Raw genomic sequence first — 27,316 nt, forward strand, 5'->3', positions numbered from 1 at the left:
GGTTTTAAAAAATTAAAAACTGCTTTTATTCTAGCCGAAATAAAATAAATCAGACTTTCTCCAGAAGAAAAAACATTATCAGACATACTGTGAAAATTTCCTTGCTCTGTTAAACATCATTTGGGAAATATTTAATAAAGACTTATCTATTTGGAGCACCTTTAAATGTTAAAATGGTTAATTATCAATACGGCATGAAACATTGATCTCTTTTTCATCTGTAGGTTTAGCTGAAAATACTTTTAATTTTGCCTGCTTCAATTTGTGCAATCATTGTTTTCTGATCAGTTTCATACAATTATATTTTCAAAAAGAATTTCTGTCCAACAATGGACACAAAAACATGTCATGTTCGCATGTGTTTGGACTAATCCTGTCATGATTATTGTCATAAAAAATAGACAATGTTTAATATTTGTATTAACATAATTGTATATTTAAAACACCATCATAAAACATGGCAAAATCTTTTCACGTTCACTCATGTCAAACTGCTAATCATGCATTCATTCATTTTATTTTTCGGCTTATTCCCTTTATTAATCCGGAGTCGACACAGCGGAATGAACCGCCAACTTATTAAGCATATGTTTTATACAGCAGATGCCCTTCCAGCTGCAACCCAGTAGTGGGAAACACCCATACACTCTCATTCACACACATACACTACGAACAATTTAGCTTATTCAATTCCCCTATAGCGCATGTCTTTGGGGGAAACCGGAACACCCGGAGGAAGCGCACGCCAACATGGGGAGAATATGCAAACTCCACACAGAATTGCTATCTGACCCAGCCGGGACTCGAACCAGTGACCTTCTTGCTGTGATAAAAAAAAAAATTTCCTATGCCTGACAAATTTGCATAACCAGTTGATTAATGTTAAAACCTACAAACTTGTAAATTTCACATGCAACTCTTAATGTTTTTGACTGCTGATTCTGTCATTTTAGCTACGCTTTTTCAACACCTGCACTTTAAAATAAACAAGAACGCGAATACACTAAATGCAACTTCTGTTCATCCAACCAAGGAATAAGACACAATGACTATCTAAAGAGTTTGATTATATAAAAATAAGTAAAACCAGCAACAGAATAATAGTCTCTCTCTCATGTTTGTGTAAAGCATCTCAAGAGGATTCTGCTTCCTCCAGCTTAATTGCACAATTATTACAAACATAATAATACAATACTGACCAATAACTGTCTAGCAGACAATATTACAGCGTTTAGTCGAACGTAAACATTCAAAACCCCATCAGCAGAGAGAAACACAAGCACAGAGGAAACGCAAGCACACTTTACTAAAGATTATGTTTATTAATGCAGTATCTGAACTCTGTATACTGGTTGAGTACAGAGGTATTTACAGGACATCATCTTATATACTCTGTTAAATATATGTATAAATGTAGAACTGACACATTTGATAAATAAAAACAATGTTATTTAATGTAACAAATGACGAACATCCCAAATGAGAACGCTTTTGAAGACTGTGTTAAGTGCATTATTACCGTCCACTTGTTTTTACTTAAAAAAAGGATTCATTGGATTTAAGGTAAGTGGTTGCAAACAATTAATATGAGCTGAATTTAAACAAACAAATCCCCTAAATTTAATTTGTTTGATTAAATTCAGCCCATATACAGTTGAAGTCAGAATTATTAGCCCCCCTTAATTATTAGACCGCTTGTTTATTATTTCCCCAATTTCTGTTTAACGGAGAGGGTTTTTTTTCAACACATTTCTAAACATAATAGTTTAATAACTCATCTCTAATAACTGATTTATTTTATCTTTGCCATGATGACAGTAAATACCATTAGACTAGATATTCTTCAAGACACTTCTATACAGCTTAAAGTGACATTTAAAGGCTTAACTAGGTTAATTAGGTTAACTAGGCAGGTTAGGGTAATTAGGCAAGTTATTGTATAATGATGGTTTGTTCTGTAGGTTATCGAGAAAAAATATTGCTTTAAGGGGCTAATAATTTTGACCTTAAAATGGTGTTTAAAAAAATTAAAACTGCTTTTATTCTAGCCGAAATAAAACAAAAAAGACTTACTCCAAATAAAAAAAAAATATTATCAGACACACTGTGAAAATGTCCTTGCTCTGTTAAACATCATTTGGGAAATATTTTAAAAAGAAGAAAAAAATTCGAAGGGGGCTAATAATTCTGACTTCAACTGTAAATAGTTTGCAACCTTTTACCTTAAATCCAATGAATCATTTATTTCAGTGTGTTTTTTCCTCATTCATTTTTTTTCCATATGGATTTTTTTTTATCAAAGCCTTTGTTAAAGCATTTTATTAATTCATTAAACACTCCAGCATTGAGGAGAATTCCAACATGGGATATCCCACTGGTATATCTCCCCCCAATTCATACTTTTTTAATTCAGTGGCTAATGCTGGGGTCACACTAGAGTTTGAGCATGTGAAATTCTGTCGTATGGCGGGATTAAACAAGATGATTAGACATTTTAAAAAGCCAGGGTTTGGTCCATATTTAAAATTTCTGTCCAGAGAGGTCATGACAAGAATTATACAAGAATATTCATTTTTGGGTGAATATCCTTTTTAAAATACAGCTAGCGACATATTTATCAGCGTACAGTGCATACGCAGAGTGTTGATAGCGCTTCACTTTTTTCACGTTTTTTATGTTATTCCTTATTACAAAATGGATTAAATACATTTATTTCCTTAACATTCTACACTCAATACCCCATAATGACAATGTGAAAAAGGAGTTTTTTTAATTGTTGCAAATTTATGAAAAATAAAAAACCTGAAAATTCACATGTACATCAGTATTCACAGCCTTTGACGTGAAGCTCTAAGTTGAGCTCAGCTACATTCTGTTTCCGCTGATCATTCTTGAGATGTTTCAGCAGCTTCATTGGAGTTCACCTGTGGTCAATTCAGTTGATTGGACATGATTTGAAAAGGCATACACCTGTCTATATAAGGTCCCATGGTTGACAGTGCATGTCAAAGCACAAACCAAGCATGAAGACAAAGGAATTGTCTGTAGACCTCCGAGACAGGATTGTCTCGAGGCACAAGGCTGGGGAAGCTTACAGAAACATTTCTGCTGCTCTGAAAGCTCCAATGAGCACAGTGGCCTCCATCATCCGAAAGTGGAAGATGTTTGGAACCACCAGGACTCTTCCTAGAGCTGGCCGGCCATCTAAGCTGTGTGATTGGGGAGAAGGGCCTTAGTCAGGGAGGTGGTCAATAACCCAATGGTCACTATCTGAGCTCCAGCATTCTTCTGTGGAGAGAGGAGAACCTTAGAAGGACAACCATCTGTGCAGCAATCCACCAATCAGGCCTGTATGGTAAAGTGGCCAGACGGAAGACACTCCCCGCCTGGAATTTACCAAAAGGCATCTGAAGGACTCTCAGACCATAAGAAACTAAATTCTCTGGTCTGATGAGACTAAAATTGAACCCTTTGGAGTGAATGCCAGGAGTTACCTTTGAAGAAAACCCGGCACCGCTCATCACCACACTAATAGCATCCCTACAGTGAAGCATGGTGGTGGCAGCATCATGCCGTGGGGATGTTTTTCAGACTAGTCAGGATAGATTCACAACTCAGTGAATGTCCTTGAGTGGCCCAGCCAGAGCCCAGACCTAAACCCTATTAAACATCTCTGGAGAGATCTGAAAATGGCTGTACACCGAAGCTTCCCATCCAACCTGATAGAGCTTGAGAGGTACTGCAAAGAGGAATGGGCCAAAATTCCCAAAGACAGGTGCGCCAAGCTCGCGGCATCATATTCAAAAAGACTTGAGGCTGTAATCGCTGCCAAAGGTGCATCAACAAAGTATTGAGCAAAGGCTGTGAACACTGATGTACATCTGATTTTTAAGCTTTTTTATTTTCAATAAATTTGCAACAATTAAAAAAACTCTTTTCACATTGTCATTATGGGGTACTGAGTGTAGAATGTTGAGGAAATAAATTAATTTAATCCATTTTGGAATAAGGCTGTAACATAAAAACGTGTGGAAAAACTGAAGCGCCATGAATACTATCCGGATGCACTGTATAATGTAAAAAAATCCTTATGGAGGAGAAAATGAAGTGAAACAGTTGTGCTCTATTTAAATTCATGAATATTTCTAAAGCCTGCATGCATAATTCATGAGCCGCTAGAGCCGAAAAGAAATGTTTTTAATTTGCCGTTACATTTTGTACATTCAGCCGAATTCTGAATCAGGTAATAAAAATAAAACCACAGGCGCTCACTGAATGGACGGTAATAATGCATAAGTGGTCTTTGGGGCTTTTTTTTTTTTGCATCCTGATTATTCGGCAAGTTCTGCGTGAAGTTGTGTTTTCACCGCCGTCTCTTAAAACATCTGCACAATGTTGGATAAGTCTGCAACCATGGAAGAAGACCGACCAGCCTGTCTCTGACACACACGTACTGTATAAACCAGAGACTCAGCAGCACCATTCAGATGAGGAAGCGTGATGAAGAGACGAGCGTGAGTCTGGATGGAGAAACGGAGCGTCTTCAGGACCTGAAACAGGCCGAGCAGGTTCCTCCACGACTGGACTCCTGCTGCGGTGAAATAGTGTCTGCCACCTCAGACTGCAGCAGATCGTTCTCATTAGCTATAATGTGCTTCACCAGACAGTGTGCGGCTTCATCTATATTAATATTCTCCTGGGGAGAGAGAGGGAGAGAGAGGGAATTTAATTTTACAAGACTTCAACATATTAAAACCAACCCAATACAACTATAAAAAATTAATTTCAAGTTGTATAAGACCATATGCATTTCAAATGAAAATAAAAACAAGTCTCATACAGAGACCAAAGAGAGAAAAAGATTTATTTGTTTGTATTTATTTTATTATTATTGATATATTTTTAAAAATGTCTTAATTATTATTACTTTTTTTGCTAATATAAATTTTATTTACTCATAATTATTGACTGTATGTCATAATATATGCACGTCATTATTAGGAGGGCCCATAATTTTGACTTCAACTGGATGTATTTATTGTTTTGTGTAAATCCTGTATATATTCCTTTCTATTTTATTATATATTATTATTATTAATATGTAATGTAATGTGTGTATTTATATAGCGCATTTATTGTGTATGGCCATACACCCAAAGCGCTTCACAATCATGAGGGGGGTCTCTCCACACCACCACCAGTGTGCAGCATCCACTTGGATGATGCGACGGCTGCCACAGGACAACGGCGCCAGTGCGCTCACCACACACCAGCTATTAGTGGAGAGGAGAGACAGTGATAGAGCCAATTCGGTGGAAGGGGATGATTGGGAGGCCATGATCGTATTATTTTAATCAATTTTGTTATTACTACTACTGTCCAGTTTTTTATCAGGTTACCCACTTTACCTCAATAAACTCCCCACTGGAAGGGTTTCAGGGCAAGTACGATGGATACAACTCCAGCCACTGCCGAACTTTTATTGCGTACACATAAACAATGTTCATCCACAAGGTAGACAGCTGTACTGACTTTACACTTGTCTGTCAAACTTGGACGTCCTTCCTCGTTTAATAACAGTTGTTAGTAACTAACTAGCAGTAGGTGGAATAGATCTATTATTACGGTGTGATTTTTCAATACAAAAACTCCCTCTTAAATGATCAGAATTTCATAAACAGGTTCTGTTATATTGGCAATTAATTTAAGAACATAATTTTTCCCCCACATAATTCACCAATTTGGAACAATAGGTACATTTTATTTAGAAACAAATCTTTTTTTTTATGAAGACTGGTGGGAGAGAGGTATTTGGTCGGTTGTCCATCTATTAGACAAAGAAGGTGAGGTTCTCAGTCAGGCCCGGATTGGCTAATCGGGAGAACCGGGAGAATTCCCGGTGGGCCGGTCCGTTTTTTGGCCACGAGGGCCGGTGTCCCTAGCTGCTTGCACTCTCAGCAGTTGCACTTTTTTCATTTATTTATTTATTTGACCATAGCCTCACTCTTTTTATTCATTATTTTGCCGCAGCTCCGCTCTTTTTATTTTTTTTTTCTCGCAGCCTCGTAAACAAAATGCAGCCTGCAAATTATTAATGATGTAACTATCATCATTCGACTCTAAACAGCGGCACCTTAGTGAATTCGAATAATTAATTTTGATTAATAATACACCTGCTCAATGAAAATCAGATGATTCACTACATTAATAAATCTGACATAACTTGATCAGAAATTTAAAAAGGAGAGAAAAAGATTAAGCCATCAATAAAAGTCTTGCAGGTCATAGTGCCATATTTGTTTTTTATTCCAGCCACATAATATCAACAGCGCCACTGTGGTCCAGTGGTCAGCACGTTAAAATATGACACGGCCGACCCGTGTTTGAACCTCATCTGAAAGATTTTTTTTTTTTTTTTTTCATTTTTTATTGTTAAGACATATGATACTGTTAGGGTTGTTGGAAATTTGAAGTTCTAAAGCAGCTGTTTTCTTGAAAAATGACGTGAAAGTGTCCTAAGAAACTGAATTGAAAATGACCTTATTTTAATAGTCCGTCGTGAACTGAGATGGGCCGGTCCAAGGCTTGAAACTCCAGGGCTGAAAAGGAGTCCCACTCCGGCCCTGTTCTCAGTCATAGAAATTTTTGTGAAAAATATAACTTTGAATGTGATCACAAGCAATACACTAGGGTATTAAAATCTATTCCGAAGGCATTTCTAACGATGGTTAGTAATGTGGTTTCCAATATAAATTACACACTTCATCTGCCTTATTTGTTGATAAATGGACAAGATTTTGTTCGGAGTGAAATACCCAATAAAATAATAAGATCGATATTAACCCAAGATAAATTTCCAATACAAGCTAATAGAAATAATATCTCTTTTCTTTTTTCCAAGAGCTCTATTACCGAATTAAGAACAATGTCTCTTTCCTTCCCAATACCTCCCAAAGCTAAAGAAGTACATTTTAAAATTTTTAATGATATTTACCCATCTTCAGAGTTTCTTAGACATAGATTTAACTTTGATCACAACAACTGTACATTCTGTGAGATTGACATTAAATCGATTGCACATTTATTTTTTGAATGTTTATATAGCAGAACCTTTTGGTCTGATTTATTCGAATGGTTGAAGATTTCTCTCAAATTGTCCTCCCAATTTTCTAAAAATGATATTTTATTTGGTTTATTAGGGAAAGATGTTAATATTCAATTTGTATTGTACAATATTTTAATTTTGGGAAAATTTTATATTCATAAATGCAAGTGCCTTAAAACCAAACCACTGTTTTTAGTTTTCCAAAAGGAGTTTTGGCTATACTGTAAATCTTTAAAGCTGATAAAATCAAAAGGTGGAAGAAGACTGTTTAGTCTATTGAAAAATTTTAAATTAATAGAAGACCCGATGTAAATGTTTTTTTTCTTTTTTTCTTTTTTTTTTGTGTCTTTTCTCTGGTTTAAGTAACTTTTTTCCCTTTTGACTTACTATGTTATTGACTTTATTATTTGTGCTCTGTTCTATAAATGTAGATAATAGTTGTTATTCAAATTTTGCCTTATTGTAATTGTGTTATGATTCAATAAAAAAATAAAAAAAGTAACTAACTAGCAGCTAGCTAGGTTATAAACCGGCAAGCGTACCGGCCCCGAACAATAACTGACTGAAAGAGAATGAAAATGAAACTTGCCTCTTAATTTATACAGACACAACCTATCTGCTAGAAACGGTAATACACATCTCCATAATCTATCAGAACTATAATATTCATGAAAATACAACACAAATGTGCCTGCATTTAAACGTACAATTCAAATATAAATACCTATATTTGTTCTTCAAATTCTCTGAAACATAATAACATCTATCCCTAACAATAAACATATTATAAACAATAGTGTCGCACACTGGAAAGTCTTACAACTATTTTTTATATAGATTTTTCCCTGCTATAGTATGTACACTTTGGCTGTATGTACCATTTACAGTATGCCATGCCATTAAAGTGAATTGTATTTAATTGAAAGAGAGAGAGGGAGAGAGAGAGAGAAAAAGAGAGAGAATGTTTCCTGTCAGCGTTCACACACCTCTTTTTGGCTGTGACTGCATTAATGAGCTCTTGAATATTCATGACAGACTGTAGATGAAGGACTGTGAGTCAGCAGAAAGTGTCACTTTACACACACACACACACACACACACACACACACACACACACACACACACACACACACACACACACACGTTGGTTTTGGTGGTTTATGAGGACTCTCTATGGGCCAAATGTATTTTATACAGAAAAAAAAACCTTAATAAATGGCCTACGCGGTGAAAAATGTTTTAAAATCTTGTTTTCTGTTTATTCACGGTTGAGAATGGCATTATGGGATGTTGATCTCTGCTCTGTCGACTTTTGATGTTGGAAACTCAACTCTACAGTTTAACAAAGTGCCTTTTATTGACATTTTAGTCTGTAAAATACCAGTTCTGGCAGTTAATTGCAAGGTTTTTGTAGCGTTATATAGCTGTTTTTCAATATGCATACTTCAGCGATCTTGCGTCCTCGTGTTACATTATCATCAACTGGCAGTTCAGTTCCAGTACTCAAGACCACAAGAACGGAGGACACGTGAAACTTCCCGGATGTGTTCTTAATATCAAGGACGCATGGATGCAGACTTAAGCACCGAACTCGCTCTAGAGGTCTCAGAAGTCATTGCAACTGGAGGTGGGAAGCGCAGCATTTTATATAGATTTATTATTAAAGTTCAGAGATGTAACTTCTCAGGAGCTTCCCTAAATAAATGTAAACATTACCATGAAAATCTTTACAGAGGCATAAACACATTAAGAGTGTTTATTTGCTGAAATTCGTATTAAAATTTGTATTTTATTTATATTGTGCTACATACATTTGTAAAGTCTTTATGCAGAGTATATATTGTGAAAAGGGGAAAAACAATAAATGGTTGTATGAATGCTGTAATGTTTAAATCATTTTCCACTAAAAATGTGTGAAGGTCATGTGACCATCAGGAAGAACGCGGCATCTCATTTCTCACAGGACGCGTAGTCTGTTCTCGCGGACTCCTGAGTTGACCTGGCAAGACTGGTCTTTACAAGAATGCATGTCCGGTTTTGAAATTGAGAAACAGCCAACATATCACTTTAAACTATTAAAATGTTTATAAAAGTCACAAGGTTAAAAGTTGTTGGAAAAGCTCCCATAATGCAATGCATAAACAACAAACCTGTCAACATTGGGATGTGAAAATAAGGCATATGCCCACCATAATAAGACCCCCCACCCCCCTTTAAAAAATACCCAAATTAATAAATATGTTCATTTAGAGCTGTTTCATTGTAAATAAACAGTTAAATGGTCAGTAATATGTTTTATTATTATTATTTACAAAATAATAAAAAAAAGTGAACATTAGCAGCAAATACATTAGCAAACAGTTCAGCTTATTAAAATTAATAGCTATTAAAATGAAATAGTATCAAGTTATCAAATCTCATTAGCTGTTTCTTCACTGTATAACCTACACTTTCTGATTAAAGAGCGACTAATGAATGACTTATTATTTTAGATTTTTCGTTTGATCACATTAAATAACAGGTGTCGCTTTGAAAATGCACACATCTAACGTTATAATGAAAGTATTCTACTGCTTTCCTAACGGTTTATGCTCATTTAAGACGAAATAAAAACACCAAGGTCGACATCTTTAGATATTATTATTATTATTAATTATGTGTATATGTGTTTAAAGGGCCATGACACCCCCCACTTTCTGTTAAAGTCTACTTCAGAATTTTTTCAAAAGATGCATGATTAATGGGCGTGGAGCTCCGCGAGCATAGGGCAGGAGTGGGCGTGGCCAGCAGGGGAGAAGGGGAGCGAATAACTGTTGTTGACAGTTAGCTCACAAAATGAGACACAAACCGTGAGGAGACGCATGAGTTTATAGTTTACAAAGTTAAAATGCAAAGAAATAAACAGTAATTTAATGCCCTGCTACATTTGTTATTTGTAATATCATATACACATAACCACAATTGATATCATTATAAAGATAAGTGTGTTCATGTAAACAATATAAATGTGGATTCTCCCTCGATCCCCGGGTCTATTATAGATCTAAATGCAGACTCAGTGCAGCAGGTCTCCTGACCTGTCTATTTTAACCATTAGCCCTGCTGGTAATATAGAGGATTTAGGCAAACACAGCAGCCGATGATGTGTCTGAATGTGAACGAATCCTGATAAAAGCCAACGTCCGCCATTCTCTAATTCGCGTGCTGCTCTCCCGACAAAAATGCTTGCAGCACACACACAGCTTTGCTGTATGATCGGCCCTGACAAGATCGCGGGGAAAAAACATGCAACAAACCCCGTGGATCATGGAAACAAACACATACGAGCCTTCATGAACAGCTACTGCGTCCCGTTGGTCTGTGTCTCACAGCTTGCTTGAAACTGGCAGGTCTGCCTTCGGAATGCACGTGCTCTCATGAATAATTAAGCAGCCGGCTCTTCTCATAGGATAAGAAAACTCCGCTATGAATAATAATGAGAAACCGACGCGTCATCATTGCACTTGCAGTACTGCGCTACGTCGCCGATTTTGATCCCGCCCCAAAAATCATTTTAAACCCGGAAGCTGAAATTAGCTGACAAAAGCTCAAAATTATCCAGTTTTCCCCACAATTAAAGCTGACAGGTGCTAACATTGTCTTAACTGATGCTCAACACACACAAATCTGTTAAAATAAAAAAAAAAGTTCTCCAGGGTGTCCTGAACCTTTAAACACGCACCCAAAAGCCAAACTTTCGCTCCGCGTTGCCAGAATCCGTTTAGGAAACAGCGTCTGTTTATCCCTATGGAGCGCGTCAGCTGACAGTCACGCACTGCTATATGACTGTTCTGAGGATTACATATGAAGGGAAGATGGCACCTTTAATGAAAAGGAAAGGGAATCCCGCCGATTTTATACTTATTTCAAAGTGTTTTCGTGCCTAAACAAAGCGAAAGCACAGAACGCCGTCATACTGCCACGTATCGTTCATATTAAAGATGAAATGCTGCCACACGTACTTCTGGCTACATAATTTGCGACCTCCAGAAATATATACAGGGCTACGTTTTCACAATGAGCCTATGTTGCATTTGTGTCCTCATAAACCGCCAAAACCAGCACACACAAAGACACAATCACACTTCTCTCGCACCTGTTTCACAACAAAACTGACAGTCTGTAAAACTGCCCACAAGGTCAGACAGCATTTAGTGTCCTTCAAAAATAGTCGTTCATCCAAAAAATTAAAATTCTGTCATCATTTACTCGCCCTTCTGTCATTCAGAGACTTCTTTTCTACCGTGGAGGATAACAAGGTGAAATTTAACAGCTTTTCAGCTCATGTGCGAGCAGTTCAGAGATTTCTCAAATACTTTTATTCAGCAAGGCTGCATTCATTTGATCAAAAGCACATTTAGAGTGTTACAAAAGATTTCAGCTTGAAATAAGTTTTCATCAAAGAATCCTGAATGATGGTGTAAAGAATGAAATGTTTTCAAAATAATTAATCTATCAGCATATTAGAGGGGTTTTTGAAGGACAATGTGGCACTGAAAACTGAATCAAAATTCAGATATAAGAAACAGCACATTTTCAAGACTAAACTAAGGAACAGTTTAAAGTTATAATAATGTTAGGCAAGAGCGTATTGGGTTGTTTCTGTGCCGCTGTGTGTGTCTCTCTCTCTTTCTCTCTCTCGTCCTGTCCCGTTGCTGTTTCCAGGTTGCCCCGTCCTAATTGGACGTGCTCATAGATATATAGATATCGCATACGGACCCTGAGCATGCGCCAATAGCGCCGCCACATTGGTACAGTGCTCCCAGGACAAATGTCATTCAACCGCACTAGTCAAGACAGTGTTATTACATGAAGATGCGGGACTTTAGCGCTGTCTACGGGTGTAGTAACGAGCAAACAAAGAAAACAAAGCACAAAGGCAGAACATTTCATAGGTAATATTAAGTTTTTTTCTGTTTTTGTATGTTCTGAACTTTTGTGCTAATCAGGTAACGTTATTGATGATGACAGTCACTTACTGCATTCACCATACGGCAAAGCAGCTTCAACTCGCACTAAACACTCGGCTTATGCTAGTTTTGTTGAATAAAATCAGCAAACAATGCAAAAGAAATATGACAACGAGATGCTGCGCTGCCAGAAACTTGTATTATTGTCGGCTAACGTTAGTGAAAGAGTCGTTCCGGGGATTCATTCACAAACGAATCGCTCCCTCCGTCAGTATGAGAAGTGAAAGCAGGAGAGGAGCTGTGTTTCAGGACATGATTAGATCAAATTTAACAGGGAGAGTGGATAGTACATTTCTGTACACACAAACACAAGCTTTTTGTCAGGAATGCCTGTGCGCTCACTGATCCATCAATGTAGAAAAGTGATGTAAAATTATAATTTTCGTAATTAGAAAAAAAAATTACAAACTAACATCCAGGAAAACTCCCGATCATAGATATATGTGTATATGTGTATATCTCTGCCTTTGGATGGCCACAGTCCTCCACTATACCTTGGTCCCGCATTCATTTCAAAGGAGCGCTACCCTGTAGCAAGATGGCGGCGCTATTGACGCATTCCGTACAATAGACAACAATAGGCCAGGCGACATCTAATGTATATATCTATGGGACGTGCTGTATGCGTGCGCTGTGGTTGGTGCTGGGAGAACGCAGCATCTTTTGAAAAGGAACCGACGGAGTCAGATCGCTGGAGGGAGAGACGGAGAGCTTTTCAAAGAATGTGCCGTTCTTGTTTAAAACATGTCATAGTGCTTTTTCTGGTTGTTTATAAATTGTGAACATTAAGGTGTTCTCCACCTTTTTCCTCTCCCCTCCATTTTTGTGACTGTCAAATACCCTGTTTGATAAAGCTGTGAGCTGAGCGCCGTAGGGGCTGAGTGCCATTTACTTTGACACTGATTTCCTCCTGTTTTTGCTTTAGTTAAGGAGTAAGGGTAGTGTTTGTAATTTATTTCCTTCATTTCTTTTTGATTCAGTAGGTAAGTTACCTTCGGGGTGGAGTTAGTTAATGTTTTATTATTTTGGCCTTGCTCAGCCCTGAAGCTTTTTGTCTTTTTGTTTGCGCTCATTTATTTGTTTATTGTCATAGATATATACACTAGATGTCGCCTGGCCTATTGTTGTCTATTGGACGGAATGCGTCAATAGCGTCGCCATCTTGCTACAGGGTAGCGCTCCTTTGAAATGAATGCGGGACCAAGGTATAGTGGAGGACTGTGGCCATCCAAAGCCAGAGATATACACATATACACATATATCTGTGATCGGGAGTTTTCCTGGATGTTAGTATGTAATTTTTTTTTTTAATTACGAAAATTATAATTTTACATCACTTTTCTACATTAATGAATCAGTGACCGCACGGGCATTCCTGACAAAAAGCTTGTGTTTGTGTGTACAGAAATGTACTATTTAGCCTCCCTGTTAAATTTGATCTAATCATGTCCTGAAACACAGCTCCTCTCCTGCTTTCACTTCTCATACTGACGGAGGGAGCGATTCATTTGTGATTGAATCCCCCGAATGACTCTTTCACTAACGTTAGCCGACAATAAGTTTCTGGCAGTGCAGCATCTCGTTGTCATATTTCTTTTGCATTGTTTGCTGATTTTATTCAACAAAACTAGCATAAGCCGAGTGTTTAGTGCGAGTTGAAGCTGCTTTGCCGTATGGTGAATGCAGTAAGTGACTGTTATCATCAATAACGTTACCTGATTAGCACAAAAGTTCAGAACATACAAAAACAGAAAAAAACTTAATATTACCTATGAAATGTTCTGCCTTTGTGCTTTGTTTTCTTTGTTTGCTCGTTACTACACTCGTACACAGCGCTAAAGTCCCGAATCTTACCGTAATAACACTGTCTTGACCAGTGCGGTTGAATGACATTTGTCCTGGGAGCACTGTACCAATGTGGCGGCGCTATTGACGCATGCTCAGGGTCCCTATGCGATATCTAGTGTATATATCTATGGTTTATTGTAAATACAAACCTTTTCCACCTTCTCACAATAAAAGAACCGTTAAGGTCATTTAAATCATAAACCTGCTAACTGTTTATTTATTTTTCTTTAACTTTTATGTTCGACTTCAACCCTAGACATTTTGGGGTCGTAACAATAATACAAAACAATGTGGTCAAACAAATGCAGTCTTTGTGACAACAAGAGACTTAACTTATAACCAAAAAAATTCAGGAAATCACAAACGTGAATATTTGTGCATATACAGAGTGTTGACATTATTCTAAAATGCAGAAGTGCGCTCGTTTTTGCGATTGTTTTAGAACTTCTGATTCAGTTGCCTATAAGAGAAATGACTTGGAATAATAAACGTCAAAAAATGGTCAAACTACTTGCTCTACAAACAAGTGCTTGCATGACTATAGAGACCAAGTAGAATAATGGAATAAGAAAATCAGTTTGCAACATCAAACAGCAAAACGAGCTGTTTTTAACGTATATAAATAAATGGAAGTGAATGAGACCGGAAGTCTCGAGCCAAAAAGATTCAAATGGCTGCACCCGCTCGTCTGATTTTTACCATGTTTTCAGATTTTACCAAATTCTCACTTTGTTATTTTTGCATTTATTTTATTTCTGTTTTTCTCTTACCCGCTTTCTAGAACCGTTCTTCATCAGACTCGAATGCTGCCGTCACAGCCAACATACATGGCGAGCTAACTGGACAAACTGGTTACAGTGGAAAAGCCATCCATACGTTAAGCCAGGGGTGTCCAAACTCGGTCCTGGAGGGCCGGTGTCCTGCAAAGTTTTGTTCCAACCCCAATTAGACATACCTGGGCTGGCTATTAAAGCTCTTACTAGGCTTTATAGAAACATCCTTGCAGGGGTGTTTAAGCAAGTTGTAGCTAAAATCTGCAGGATACCGGCCCTCCAGGACCGAGTTTGGACACCCCTGCGTTAAGCGGTCGGCGGGTAAGCACGAAATGGAACGACATCATACCGCTCTGTAGCGTTCGTTTTAATGACAAAATGCAGCCATACGTACTTCTGGCTACATAATTTGCAATCTCCAGAAACCTATATAGGCCGTTGTTTTCAGAATGAGCCTATGTTGTATATTTACCTTCGGCCCCCCACCCTCAATCACATTTGGCTTTTTGGCCCTTCATAAAAAAAAAGTTTGGGTCTGATTTAGTATCCTCCTAAATTAATTTGATCACCATCTGCTTTCCATAAATAAGCTCATTATATACCTTGGCTGAAGTTTCGAACCATCCCACGAAGCCGTTCTCCTGGCAGAACTGCTCCATCTTGATGCCGTTGTTGGTGAGCACGTCTCGGCCCTGATCACATTTGTTGGCCAGCAGCACCGCCGCCACTTGTTTGCCGTTGGATAAACTCAGCTTTGCATCCAAATCCTCCTTCCACTTCGTCACCGCCTCAAACGTCGACGGCCGCGTGACGTCAAAAACAATGAAGGCTCCCATTGCTTCTCTGTAATAGACCCGCGTCATGTTCCCGAAACGCTCCTGACCTGAAATGAAGCACATGAGAGATGCAGGACGGTTTATGAAAGGAACACACACATGTGCTGACACTTTATGGTGATCACAGGCAAATCTATGACCGCTGAGAAAACAATGAGGGGTTTATTTTCAGATGGAGCCTCGGGTGACTGAGAGAGAGTCCATCTGCATTAATATAGATTGTAAAACGCTTGTTTGTCCTCTGTTTGGTCATTTGTGCATAAAAGTAATAATATAATAGTTTATAGTGAATACTAGAGTGTTTTTGAACTTCATTATAGTAAAGTGTATTATGCTGTATATTCATTCATTTTCCTTCAGCTTAGTCCCTTTATTCATCAGGGGTCACCACAGTGGAATGAACCTCCAGCTTATCCAGCATATGTTTTACATAGCGGATGCCCATCCAGCTGCAACCCTGTATTGGGAAACATTCATACACACTCAGGCCCCATTTAAACTAGCGCATTTTAGTTTTAAAACAGCGTTTTAGATCAAAAACAATCCGGGTCCACACTAGCGTCTCTGAACATATCTCCGTCCACACTACGCCACCAAGAACGTATATCACGTGACCATTCGTGCACTCTGGGCATGTGCGTTCTAGTATAAACAGGAAAGCATGTGTCTCGCTATGCATTTGGTTATTGTTAGTCAACAAACGCCGGTTGAACAATAAACGCGATGGCAAAGAAAGCAAAAGAGGTATTTTTGTGGACAGACGACGAGGTCGAGTTGTTACTAAACATAACAAATGAATAACTGCACAATGGCGCCTAAAACAGACAATAGTGCAAACAACACTCCCATTTCTGTGCCCATGTTGTTGTTTACAGTGAATGCTAGTCTGCCGTCTTCCGGTAGCATTTAAGCCATGTGTTATAGTCATGTGAAAGGGGCTTGATGAATAAGGGAAGGATACGTAATGAAACAAAAGCCCCAATCAGCTAGCGAATTTCAGCAGCCCCGCCTCCGTTTTCCCCCATCCACACTGAGAGCGTTTCAGAATGAAAACAGCCTCTCCAGCGTTTCCAAAATGCTCCATTTTCGGCGCTCGAAAACTCTGGCAAAGTGTGGGGAGACTGTGGGGGGATACCCGAGCAGCCAGAGGAAACCCACGCCAACACGGAGACTTGAACCAGCGGCCTTCTTGCTTGCTTCTTGCACGAGCCACCATGTTGCCCCAACACTACAATATTGACTATTAATTACTATAGTAATTTACAAATTTTTAAAATGTAGGTTCTGTTTACACAGACATGTTTCTGCTGTTTGAAAGAAGCTTCTTTTGAAGGCGCTCTCTGATGTGGGTAAATAGGTCGTAAAACAAAATTACCATATTTGGGTTTTTAAGTCACGGTTGTGTTGAATTTCGATATGGTCAGGGCAAAGGAATGCAAAGCGTATAATAGATTGTTGTTGGTTTTTATATATTAATTTTTATGAACATCAACAGTTTAAAACTCTTTCAAATAAAATACCAGCTTGATTTAGCCTAAGTAAAACAGTAAATATATAGAATTGAATTAAAATAAAACAAAAAAAAAAAGAGGGACGACACTGTGGCTCAGTGGTTAGCACTGTGGCCTCACGGCAAGAATGACACTGGTTCGATCCTCGGCTGGGTCAGTTGGCATTTCTAAGTGGAGTTTGCATGTTCTCCCTGCATTCGCGTGGGTTTCCTCCGGGTGCTCCAGTTTCCCCCACAAGTTCAAGCACATGCACTATAGGTGAATTGGGTAAGCTACATTGTCCGCAGTGTATGTGTGTGAATGAGTGTGTATGGGTGTTTCCCAGTGATGGATTGCGGCTGGAAGGGCATCCACTGTGTAAAAAACATATGCTGGATAAGTTGGTGGTTCATTCCGCTGTGGCGATGCCTGATAAATAAGAGACTAAGCAAAGGAAATACAAAATAAGAGTTCTGCTTACATAACTTTGTGTATACTGTATATTCATGTACACATAAAAAACACAAACACACACACACACACACACACACATATAAGCCCAAAATTATTCATACCCATGGCAAAATTAGATTTAAAATTAGATTTTTAAGCATAAAAAAAATATATATATATATATATATATATATATATATATATATATATATATATATAGATAGATAAATAAATAAATAAAATATATATATAAATATATATATATATATATATATATATATATATATATATATATATATATATATATATATATATATTTTTTTTTTTTTTTTTTTTTTCCCCAGAGATGGGTTGTGGCTGGAAGGGCATCCGCTGTGTAAAAACTTGCTGGATAAGTTGGCGGTTCATTCCGCTGTGGCGACCCCGGATTAATAAAGGGACTAAGCTGACAAGAAATGAATATATATATATTTTTTTTCTTTTTTTTTCACAATGATGTCTATCGTATACTGTTTTATTATATTTTGGGAGAAGCCTGTGTCATTTCTGGTAAAAAAAAAAACCCAAACTTGCTGGTTGAATAAAAGTAACTAAGTCAGAATTTGCCAGGACTATGGGCACACACACTATGCTATTCGAACCAAACCCAGGCCCTTTTCCCAGATCATTTGAGAAGTGTGAGTGCTCTGAATCGGGCTCAGGCGTGGTTCAGTTGGCTGGCCCTGGCCTGGTTGAAAGAAGTGTGCCAGAGCGCGGTTCACTTGGGCTCAGGCATGCTGGTGAAATATTTGACTGTGTGTCACCGCATCCCAAACGACTAAAACGATATAACTAAAGAAATCTCTACTGTGCTGAGCGAGAGCGCTTCTCTTCCTGTTAAACTGAACAGCGCATCATTGATGATGTAAGCGTGCTCAGGTCCGAATGTGATGTGAGTGTGGGAGACAGGAGGGGGGACAAGCTTGCTTCGGCCCACTTTAAGGCAAATGTACATAGTATGAGAACGCTCTACGAGTCATTTTAGGCTTGACTGCCCTGAAAGCACAGGACGTCAACATGACATCATATTGACGTTGTACCCTAACGAACCCCAACGTCATGAGGACATTGGATTTGGTTTGAAAAATGAAAATCAGGTTGACGCCAGAACCCAACGTCAGACCAACGCAATCTCACGGCAATTTGTAACTTTTTGATTTAGTGGCTAATTCGTATGAATTCGTATGATCCAATTTGTACAATTTAGTACGATTTCCTCATCACCCAATGATGGTTGGGGTTAGGGGTGGGGTTGGGTGCCACGCCTCCTTTTTAAAATCGTACATTTTTGTATGACTGAACTGAATTAGCCAATAAACTGACAAATCGTAAAATACTTACGTTTCCTCGAGATCAGGCTGGTCGGACCGACGTCAATGTCCATTGTCCAGCCTGAAATCAACATCTAATCATGTTACACCTTGACGTTGTGTGGACGTTACCACTATGACGTTTATAAGATGTTGGATTTTGGCCACTTTCCAACACAACCTAAAATCAACCAAGGGTCCGTTCTTCGTACGTGGATTACTCCGTTAGCTGGATTTGGTTATTGACGATTTGACAAGATACAGGATCGTTTCGTTCTTCAAAGCTGATCCGAGAGTTGTTGTCATGGCAACAGTTCTGCTAGGTCAAACCTGATCGGGAGCAGGTTCAATTTATATGAACAGGATTAGATCGGCTCAGTTCAAGCAAAGATAATACAGTAAGTATGTTCCGAATTCTGATATTTTCTTACAGTAGTAGTTATATACACTTGGGAAAATGGTACATATTTTTTAACTATATATATAAAGTTAAAGTCATTAATAAAGTAAATAAAGTTATACATATTAATAAAACGTATGCAATCTGCACCCTCGAAATGAACAAAGACTGCCACCTGGTGGTGCAAAGAGAAAACTTATTGATATGAACTTTTTCGATCGCTTAGTACAAATTGTGTATAATAGAAATGCACAATATGTGACTTTTTTTTAAAGCAATAATACATTTATGCATTCATAAACATGTTTTGACAGTTAATATGCCAGTGATTGATGCTTCACAAAAGTTGCAGACGCCTTTACCAATATAAAAATGCTTTTGTAAACAACCAGTTATTCTTTACACCGATTAAAAAACGGATACTATTATAAAGAAAATCTTTTCTAAATGTGGAACTAAATACATTGATTTGCATTGAAATGCATGATGAATACTCTTGTCTTGACAAATGAAAGTGTAAAGCTGCAGCTCACAACAAATGTGGAAAGTTCTTGCGTGTCATATTAAACAAACCGTTTACTGCTAATTTGATGTAATTTTGCTCACATGGATAATTGAATATTAATCAGATGATGTCATTACTCTGCTGTGCCGTCGGCCAATCGTTGCATTGCTGATCATGATTTCGAGGATCGATAGATCTGTCCTTCACAACACACGCAGCGATCTCAGATCAGTTTATCCAGACATTCTAATCTGATTCGCGAACTTGTTTGAAGAACCAAATTAGCGAGAGATCAGTTATCAAGATTAAAAGATCCAGGATCTGCCAAATCATCTTAGATCATTTAAGCGAGGTACGAAGAACGGACCCCAAATATCAACGTAATTTGATGTTGTTATTAGACATCAAAATAACATTGTCCTTAGACACTGGCTATTCTGGGGTCAGTTCTTCGTACGTGGATTACTCAGTTAGCTGGATTTGGATATTGACGATTTGACAAGATCCAGGATCGTTTCGTTCTTCAAAGCTGATCCGAGAGTTGTTGTCATAGCAACAGTTCTGCTAGGTCAAACCTGATCGGGACCAGGTTCAATTCATATAAACAGGATTAGATCGGCTCAGTTCAAGCAAAGATAATACAGAAAGTATGTTCCGAATTCTGATATTTTCTTACAGTAGTAGTTATATACACTTGAGAAAATAGTAAGTATTTTTAACTATATGTATAAAGTTATAGTTATTAATAAAATAAATAAAGTTATACATATTAATAAAACTTTTGCAATCTGCACCCTCGAAATGAAAGTACAAAGACTGCCATCTGGTGCAAAGAGAAACCTTATTGATATGAACTTTTTAGATCGCTTTAGTACAAATTGTGTACAATAGAAATGCACGATATGTCACTTTTTTTAAAGCAATAATACATTCATGCAGTCATAAACATGTTTTGATAGTTAATACGCCGGTGATTTGATGCTTCACAAAAGTTGCAGATGCCTTTACCAATATGAAAATGCTTTTGTAAACAACCAGTTATTCTTTACACCGATTAAAAAAAGGCTACTATAAGAAAGAAAATCTTTTCTAAATGTACAACTAGATTTGCATTGAAATACATGAGGAACTCTTGACACATGAAAGTGTAAAGCCTGCAGCTCACAACAAATGTGGAAGGTTATTGACTGTCATATTTAACAAACGGTTTAATGCTAATTTGATGTAATTTTGCTCACATGGATAATTGAATATTAATCAGATGATGTCATTACTCTGCTGTGCCGTCAGCCAATCGTTGCATTGCTGATCATGATTTCGAGGATGGATAGATCTGTCCTTCACAACACACGCAGCGATCTCAGATCAGTTTATCCAGACATTCTAATCTGATTCGCGAACTTGTTTGAAGAACCAAATTAGCGAGAGATCAGTTATCAAGATAAACAGATCCAGGATCTGCCAAATCATCTTAGATCATTTAAGCAAGGTACGAAAAACGGACCCCTGGTCACCTGATTGTTATTGTTTTCAAAGGCCTCTGTTTTCAAATGTATCCACTTCGGACAGCATGAAGAAACATGTTCGTCTGCTAAAACACTGTCTCAGTGTGGATGGAAGGCGGTAATGGAGAGAGAAAGATGTATTTTTTTGAACGAAAATGTTTTGGTGTGGACAAACTACTATCTACTCCCTCAGTTAGACTGTTGTTTTGTAAATATAACCTCAACTCTTACTAGTCCGTTCGCCCTGATCCACGTGATCTCACTCTGAGAATCTTGTACATATTTGCAAGTGTTGGAGCTAAAGCCTGCATATCTTTAATGAGGAAAAGCACATTCCAGCGGCTCATATTGATCAACTCCAGTGAGCTCCAGCCTCACGCCAATGAACTTAAAGCTCTGATCTGGGCCACGACTCAATGCTCAGGATTAGTGTCAGAAGTTACTGGAGCAGCGAACAGTGAGAAAGAGAGCAGAAATGCAGTCCTGCAATGGAAAATACTACATATAAATGTCTCCAACAGCTGAGAAATAAATAGTTGGGGGGGGAAATGTACTTTTTGATATGATGGGATGTACAGCGGCATGATACTGGGAAAATATGCGATAATGTTGTTGAGTGTTGCAATAATGATATTTCTTGTGATATAGCTACTGTATAGTAAAAAAATGCTATGTAATCAGCAATTTAAAAAAACATATGTACAGTTGAAGTCAGAATTATTAGCCCCCTGTATTATTAGCGACCCTGTTTATTTTTTTCCCCAATTTCTGTTTAATAGAGGGAAGATTGTTTCGGCACATTTCTAAGCATAATAGTTTTAAAAACTTATTTCTAATAACAGATGTATTTTGTCTTTGTCATGATGACAGTAAATAATATTTTACTTGAAATTTTTCAAGACACTTCTATACAGCTTAAAGTGACATTTAAAAGCTTAACTAGGGTAATAAGGTGCACTAGGCAGGTTAGGGTAATTAGTCAAATTATTGTATGATGATGGTTTGTTCTGTAGACTATCCAAAAAAGAATTAGCTTAAAGGGGCTAATAATTTTGTCCCAAAAATGTTTTAAAAAAAATTAATAACTACTTTTATTCTAGCCGAAATAAAACAAATAAGACTTTCTTCAGAAGAAAAAATATTATCAGACATACTGTAAAAATGTCATTGCTCTGTTAAACATCATTTGGGAAATATTTAAAAAAGAAAACAAAAATCAAAAGGGGGCTAATAATTCTGACTTCAACTGTATGTAATGACCAAACTAAAATAAACAATCACATTTTCTGAGCTAATTAAACCTGGAAACACAATAAAAATATTTAAAAATAAATCTTCACCATGAATGACTGAAATCCTACACTCACCGGCCACTTTATTAGGTACACCTGTCCAACTGATCATGAACGCAAGTTTCCAATCAGCCAATCACATGGCAGCAACTTCATGCATTTGGACATGGTCAAGAGGATCTGCTGCAGTTCAAACAGAGCATCAGAATGGGGAAGACAGGGGATTTAATTGACTTTGAACGTGGCATGGTTGTTGGTGCCAGACGGGCTGGTCTGAGTATTTCAGAAACTGCTGATCTACTGGGATTTTCACGCACAAACATCTCTAGGTCTGTACTCAAATGTCCTCCACAGTCACCAGAACTCAATCCAATAGAGCACCTTCGGGATGTGGTGGAACGGGAGATTCGCATCATGGATGTGCAGCCAACAAATCTGCAGCAACTGCGTGATGCTATAAAGTCAATATAGAGCAAAGTCTCTGAGGAATATTTCCAGTATCTTGTTGAATCCACGCCTCGAAGGCAGTTCTGAAGGCATAAGAGGGTCCAACATGATACTAGTAAGGTGTACATAAAGTGCTCGGTGAGTGTATGGATATTGTATATATGGGCTATACTATTATCGCAATGATACTTTTTCGATATATTAGGCAGCCCTAATGGAATGACCTTTAAAGCATGTTTACATATCCTAACAACAAAATTCAACAATGTAATGTGCATATGCATCTGGTCATGAATTTACTATAAATATAGCCGAATGTTTTTATCAGTGCTTACAACTTAATTTAATCAAGTATAAAGCTAATATTTATAAAATATTGGGATTATTTTGAAACCATCAAATTGTTTAAACTGTTGTACCTTGTGTCAAAATGTCAAATGTTTATACCACAGTAAGTGAGGTAAACTGGCTCTCAGCACAACACCCATGAGCTGCTGATCAGGACCCCAGCCTACAATCACCCACCAATTGAAGCATCACCACTGAACTTCACTAAAGAGTGAGAGAACCTCGGGCAGGGATTCGCCATGGTCAGAGTGACTGAGCTGAGCGAGGGCGAGGGAAAGCGTCGCCCCACCTGACGCCACGGGTCATTCCCATAGATATGGTGTGGGGAAACAACCTTCACCACCATCCAGACAGAAACACACAAGATGATGATCACTGAGTACCTATTATGAGTCATTTTATTATTATTATTATTATTGACTACAAGCTATTTAATAGAAGATCTAGTCTCAAAATCTAATCAAAAACATATTTATTTTGTTACTTGTTTAAACTACTTAATTAAAAAAAGCTGAAACAACACAATTAGGAAGATTTTTTTGGGAAAACGTCATTGTTTTATGTTGATTATATAATTAGTTACGTTATCTTAATAGATTTGTGTTGGGAGAACATGAAATAATTGTGTGGAACACTGCATTTTTTTTACATCACAAACTAATTTTGGTCATGATTTTACTGTAAATATAGCCTAACGCCTTTATTAATGCTTAGTTTTTTTTTTATTTACATATAAGGCTAAATTTTCTAAAATATTTAGACTTTATTTAAAACCATCAAATTGTAGATGTTAAAAAATTGTTGTACCTCATACAAACTGTCAATTCTAACAAACCACACATCAATGAAAAGTTTATTTATTTATCTTATACAGTAGATTATGCATAACTTTAAATTTAGCTGAATAAAAATACCATTATGACTACTTTTGTGGTCCTGGGTGATAAATATTTTGTGTACATTTATAAAACGTCGATTTTAATTATGTCAAATTACCTCAAAAACACACATAAGTAACTTTGATTTAATTGTTGGAATTGTCTCTGGAATTCTTGATTCTGATTGGTCGATCACAACATTCTAAGGTATGTTTTATGTGAGGGATAAAGATTGAGGTAAAGTTGGTTTTATATTTATAGGCTAAATTGTCAGTATTTAGATATTTTTAACCCTCCCGGTTATCAAATAATTGCATCTTTGCCAAAAATTAAAAATAATAATATTAATAATAATAAATCATCTTTGAGATCATGTATAAATCTCAGTGTCAAAAAACTGACCATTATGCCTGATTTTGTGGTCCAGGATTTTCTATATTATTATATTTGTGTCAAGTGAAAGCACAATTCACTCAAGAACTAACTTTTCGTTCTCCCAAGAACAACTTTACATAGGCAAATCATGCTCCTTTCTGATTTCCCTCTACATTTCATCTCCTATTTACAATGAAGTTCCTGTTTTCCTTCTTTTTTAGGTGAAAATCTCCCTCACATGAGCAAAGAACACATGACCGCGCAGGGAGAGCGCGCCCGCGCGCGTGAGCAACGTTATTCAAGAGAGACTTTAGAGCGCGCGTGAGGAAAGATATTAAGGAGAAACTCCGACAAAACAAACAAACAATATAATTAAACTTGCACGATCAGCTCTCATGGGAGAGGGAAAATGTTGTAAAATGGCCTTCGGATGTGTCGATTTGAATAAACTAATAGTAGAACTAGAACAATACAGAATGGTTTGCATATTATAATTTCGTAAATTTTATTTCAACAATTAAAAGTGTGATTATTAATTATGCCAAACATGTTCATAAACATGTAAAGAAAATATTACACATATTTTAAAATAAAAATAAATGCTTGTTTGTGGCATATTATGGCAAAGTTTGGTTAAAATTCGTTAATTGTTTTAATTAAATGTTAAACCCAATGTTAATTATAAATTTTGACCCAATGTAAGGTTTAAAAATGCGTTTTTGTGTGTGTAAAAGTGTTATTCACAACTTTAGGACAAGAAAAAAAAAAAAAGACTGAGGCCTATAACAAATCACTAATCACTTTACAAAACAGGAGTAACGTATATATGTTGAAATAAATCCGTATGTAGGACGTTATCAAACTATTCAAATAAACTTTAGACGTCAAACTGGACCACGTAAACATATATACACAGGTCTATATCAATTAAAATAAATAAATAATTAATTAAATTAAATAATATTACCTGCGATGTCCCAGAGCTGCAGCCTAACGGTCTCCTGGTCGAGATTCAGAACTTTGAGCGCGAAATCCACGCCGATGGTGGCACGGTAGTTTGGTGAGAAGTTCTGGTGCACGTAGCGCTTGATAATGCTGGTTTTCCCCACTCCCAGGTCCCCGATCACCAGGATTTTATAGAGATGTTCCTTCAGGTGATGGTTCTGCATGGCTGTGTGAGACAGAGGCGAACATGGACGCGTGTGATCCGCTGGGAGAGACTCTGGGAGAAACAGAAACGCCCCGCGGAGGGAAAAAGCACAACTTGTGACTCGCCAGTCGAGCATGAGACCAGAGAGACGGGAGGAGACGGAGAAACTTCATCAGCATGGTGCAAACATGAGTTGTACAGGGGGAAATGTAGTTTACTGCAGTTAAACACCTAAAGAAATATACCAAAATAGGCCTATAGAACAGCTAAGTTTCTATAGGCCTATAAACTCTGTTTCTCCCAGGTTTCCATGATGAGGTAAGGTGTTGGTAGCGCCCACAATAACTGACAAGATTTCCTGACCAAATTATAGCTGATTTGCAGTGTTCACCCTCAGAAATAAAAGGCACAACATTTGACTGAGGTAAAGTTGGTTTTACATTTGCACATTCATTCATTTTTGAACATTACAAACAACATTAGCACTATTTAATTGACTGAACAGTGTTGTACTTTGATAGTCACTGGCTGATAATATGATTTCCCTATATTTTGAATTAGCAAAAAATACATTTCTGACATATAATTGGAGAAAGGAGAAAGTCCAACTTTACCTCAATCATAGGGGACACATAAGTTGTAAGGGGGTTAAGATAGTTTACTGCAGTTTAAACACTACCAAATCAGGGCTGGCAAATCAATCGAAAAGTAATCGAAATCGACAATTTTTTTAAGTACTTTCTTTACCGCATGTGGAGTCGAGTATTTTATAATCAGGTAATGCACCCTTCATTCAAAAATCTCTTGTAATATGTGAGCAAATGTACTGTACAAAACTTATCAGTAGAATATATGAGGGCAATAAATAAAATAATCGCTCATTAATCAACATCCAGTTAAAACGTTCAATTAATCGAGGCTTTAATTTTAGGTTATTTAATTTAGAAATTAAATGTAAAATATTTTCACACATTCGCTCAATTTCAAACTGTGAAAACGTGTGTCAAAGTCTTTATATATTGTTCACCTGTGCTACTTTAAATATTGGTTCTGAAATCGCATGTAAATGACTTTAACTCAACATTAGCACTATTTAATTGACTGAACAGTGTTGTACTTTGATAGTTCTTGGCTGCTAATATGATTTCCCGATTTACAATTTGCAAAAAATACTTTTCTGACATTATATTATTGGAAAAAGTCTGAATGTGTGAGTATAAAACCAACTTTACCTCAATCATGGGGCAAACACAAGTTGTAAGTGGGTAAAAGATAGTTTACTGCAGTTAAAACACTTCAAAAATACCAAGATAGGGCTGGCAAATTAACCGAAAAGTACATATAATATAATTGGAGAAAGGAGAAAGTCTAAAACCAACTTTACCTCAATCATGGTGCAAACATAAGTTGTAAGGGGGTAAAGATAGTTTACTGCAGTTAAAACACTACCAAATCAGGGCTGCAAATCAATCGAAAATTAATCGAAATCGACATTCAGAACCAATAATCAATCAAATGTTTTCAGGTCAATTTTTTCAAGTACTTTCCCTACC

At 37.2% G+C, this 27,316-nt stretch overlaps 1 protein-coding gene across 2 annotated transcripts; it reads right to left on the reverse strand.

Moving 5' to 3' along the window:
- Nucleotides 1-1,297: 1,297 nt before the first annotated feature.
- rab38a (RAB38a, member RAS oncogene family) lies at nucleotides 1,298-25,817 on the reverse strand. 2 transcript variants are annotated; one of them, XR_012391089.1, is made up of 4 exons: nucleotides 25,581-25,817; nucleotides 15,338-15,618; nucleotides 3,942-4,696; nucleotides 1,298-2,835 (listed from the first exon to the last, which is right to left on the reverse strand). XR_012391089.1 is itself a non-coding variant. In XM_073924096.1 (3 exons), exons 1-3 carry the CDS (start codon nucleotides 25,780-25,782, stop codon nucleotides 4,544-4,546), a joined length of 636 nt encoding a protein of 211 aa, XP_073780197.1. In that variant the 5' UTR covers nucleotides 25,783-25,817; the 3' UTR covers nucleotides 1,298-4,543. The 2 variants fall into 2 exon arrangements, 1 of the variants encoding a protein (XP_073780197.1); XM_073924096.1 differs by having other exon boundaries at nucleotides 1,298-4,696.
- Between the last annotated feature and the right edge of the window lie 1,499 nt (nucleotides 25,818-27,316).

Source organism: Danio rerio, chromosome 15 (genome assembly GCF_049306965.1).
Source record: "Danio rerio strain Tuebingen ecotype United States chromosome 15, GRCz12tu, whole genome shotgun sequence".
NCBI classification, from domain to species: Eukaryota; Metazoa; Chordata; class Actinopteri; order Cypriniformes; family Danionidae; genus Danio; species Danio rerio.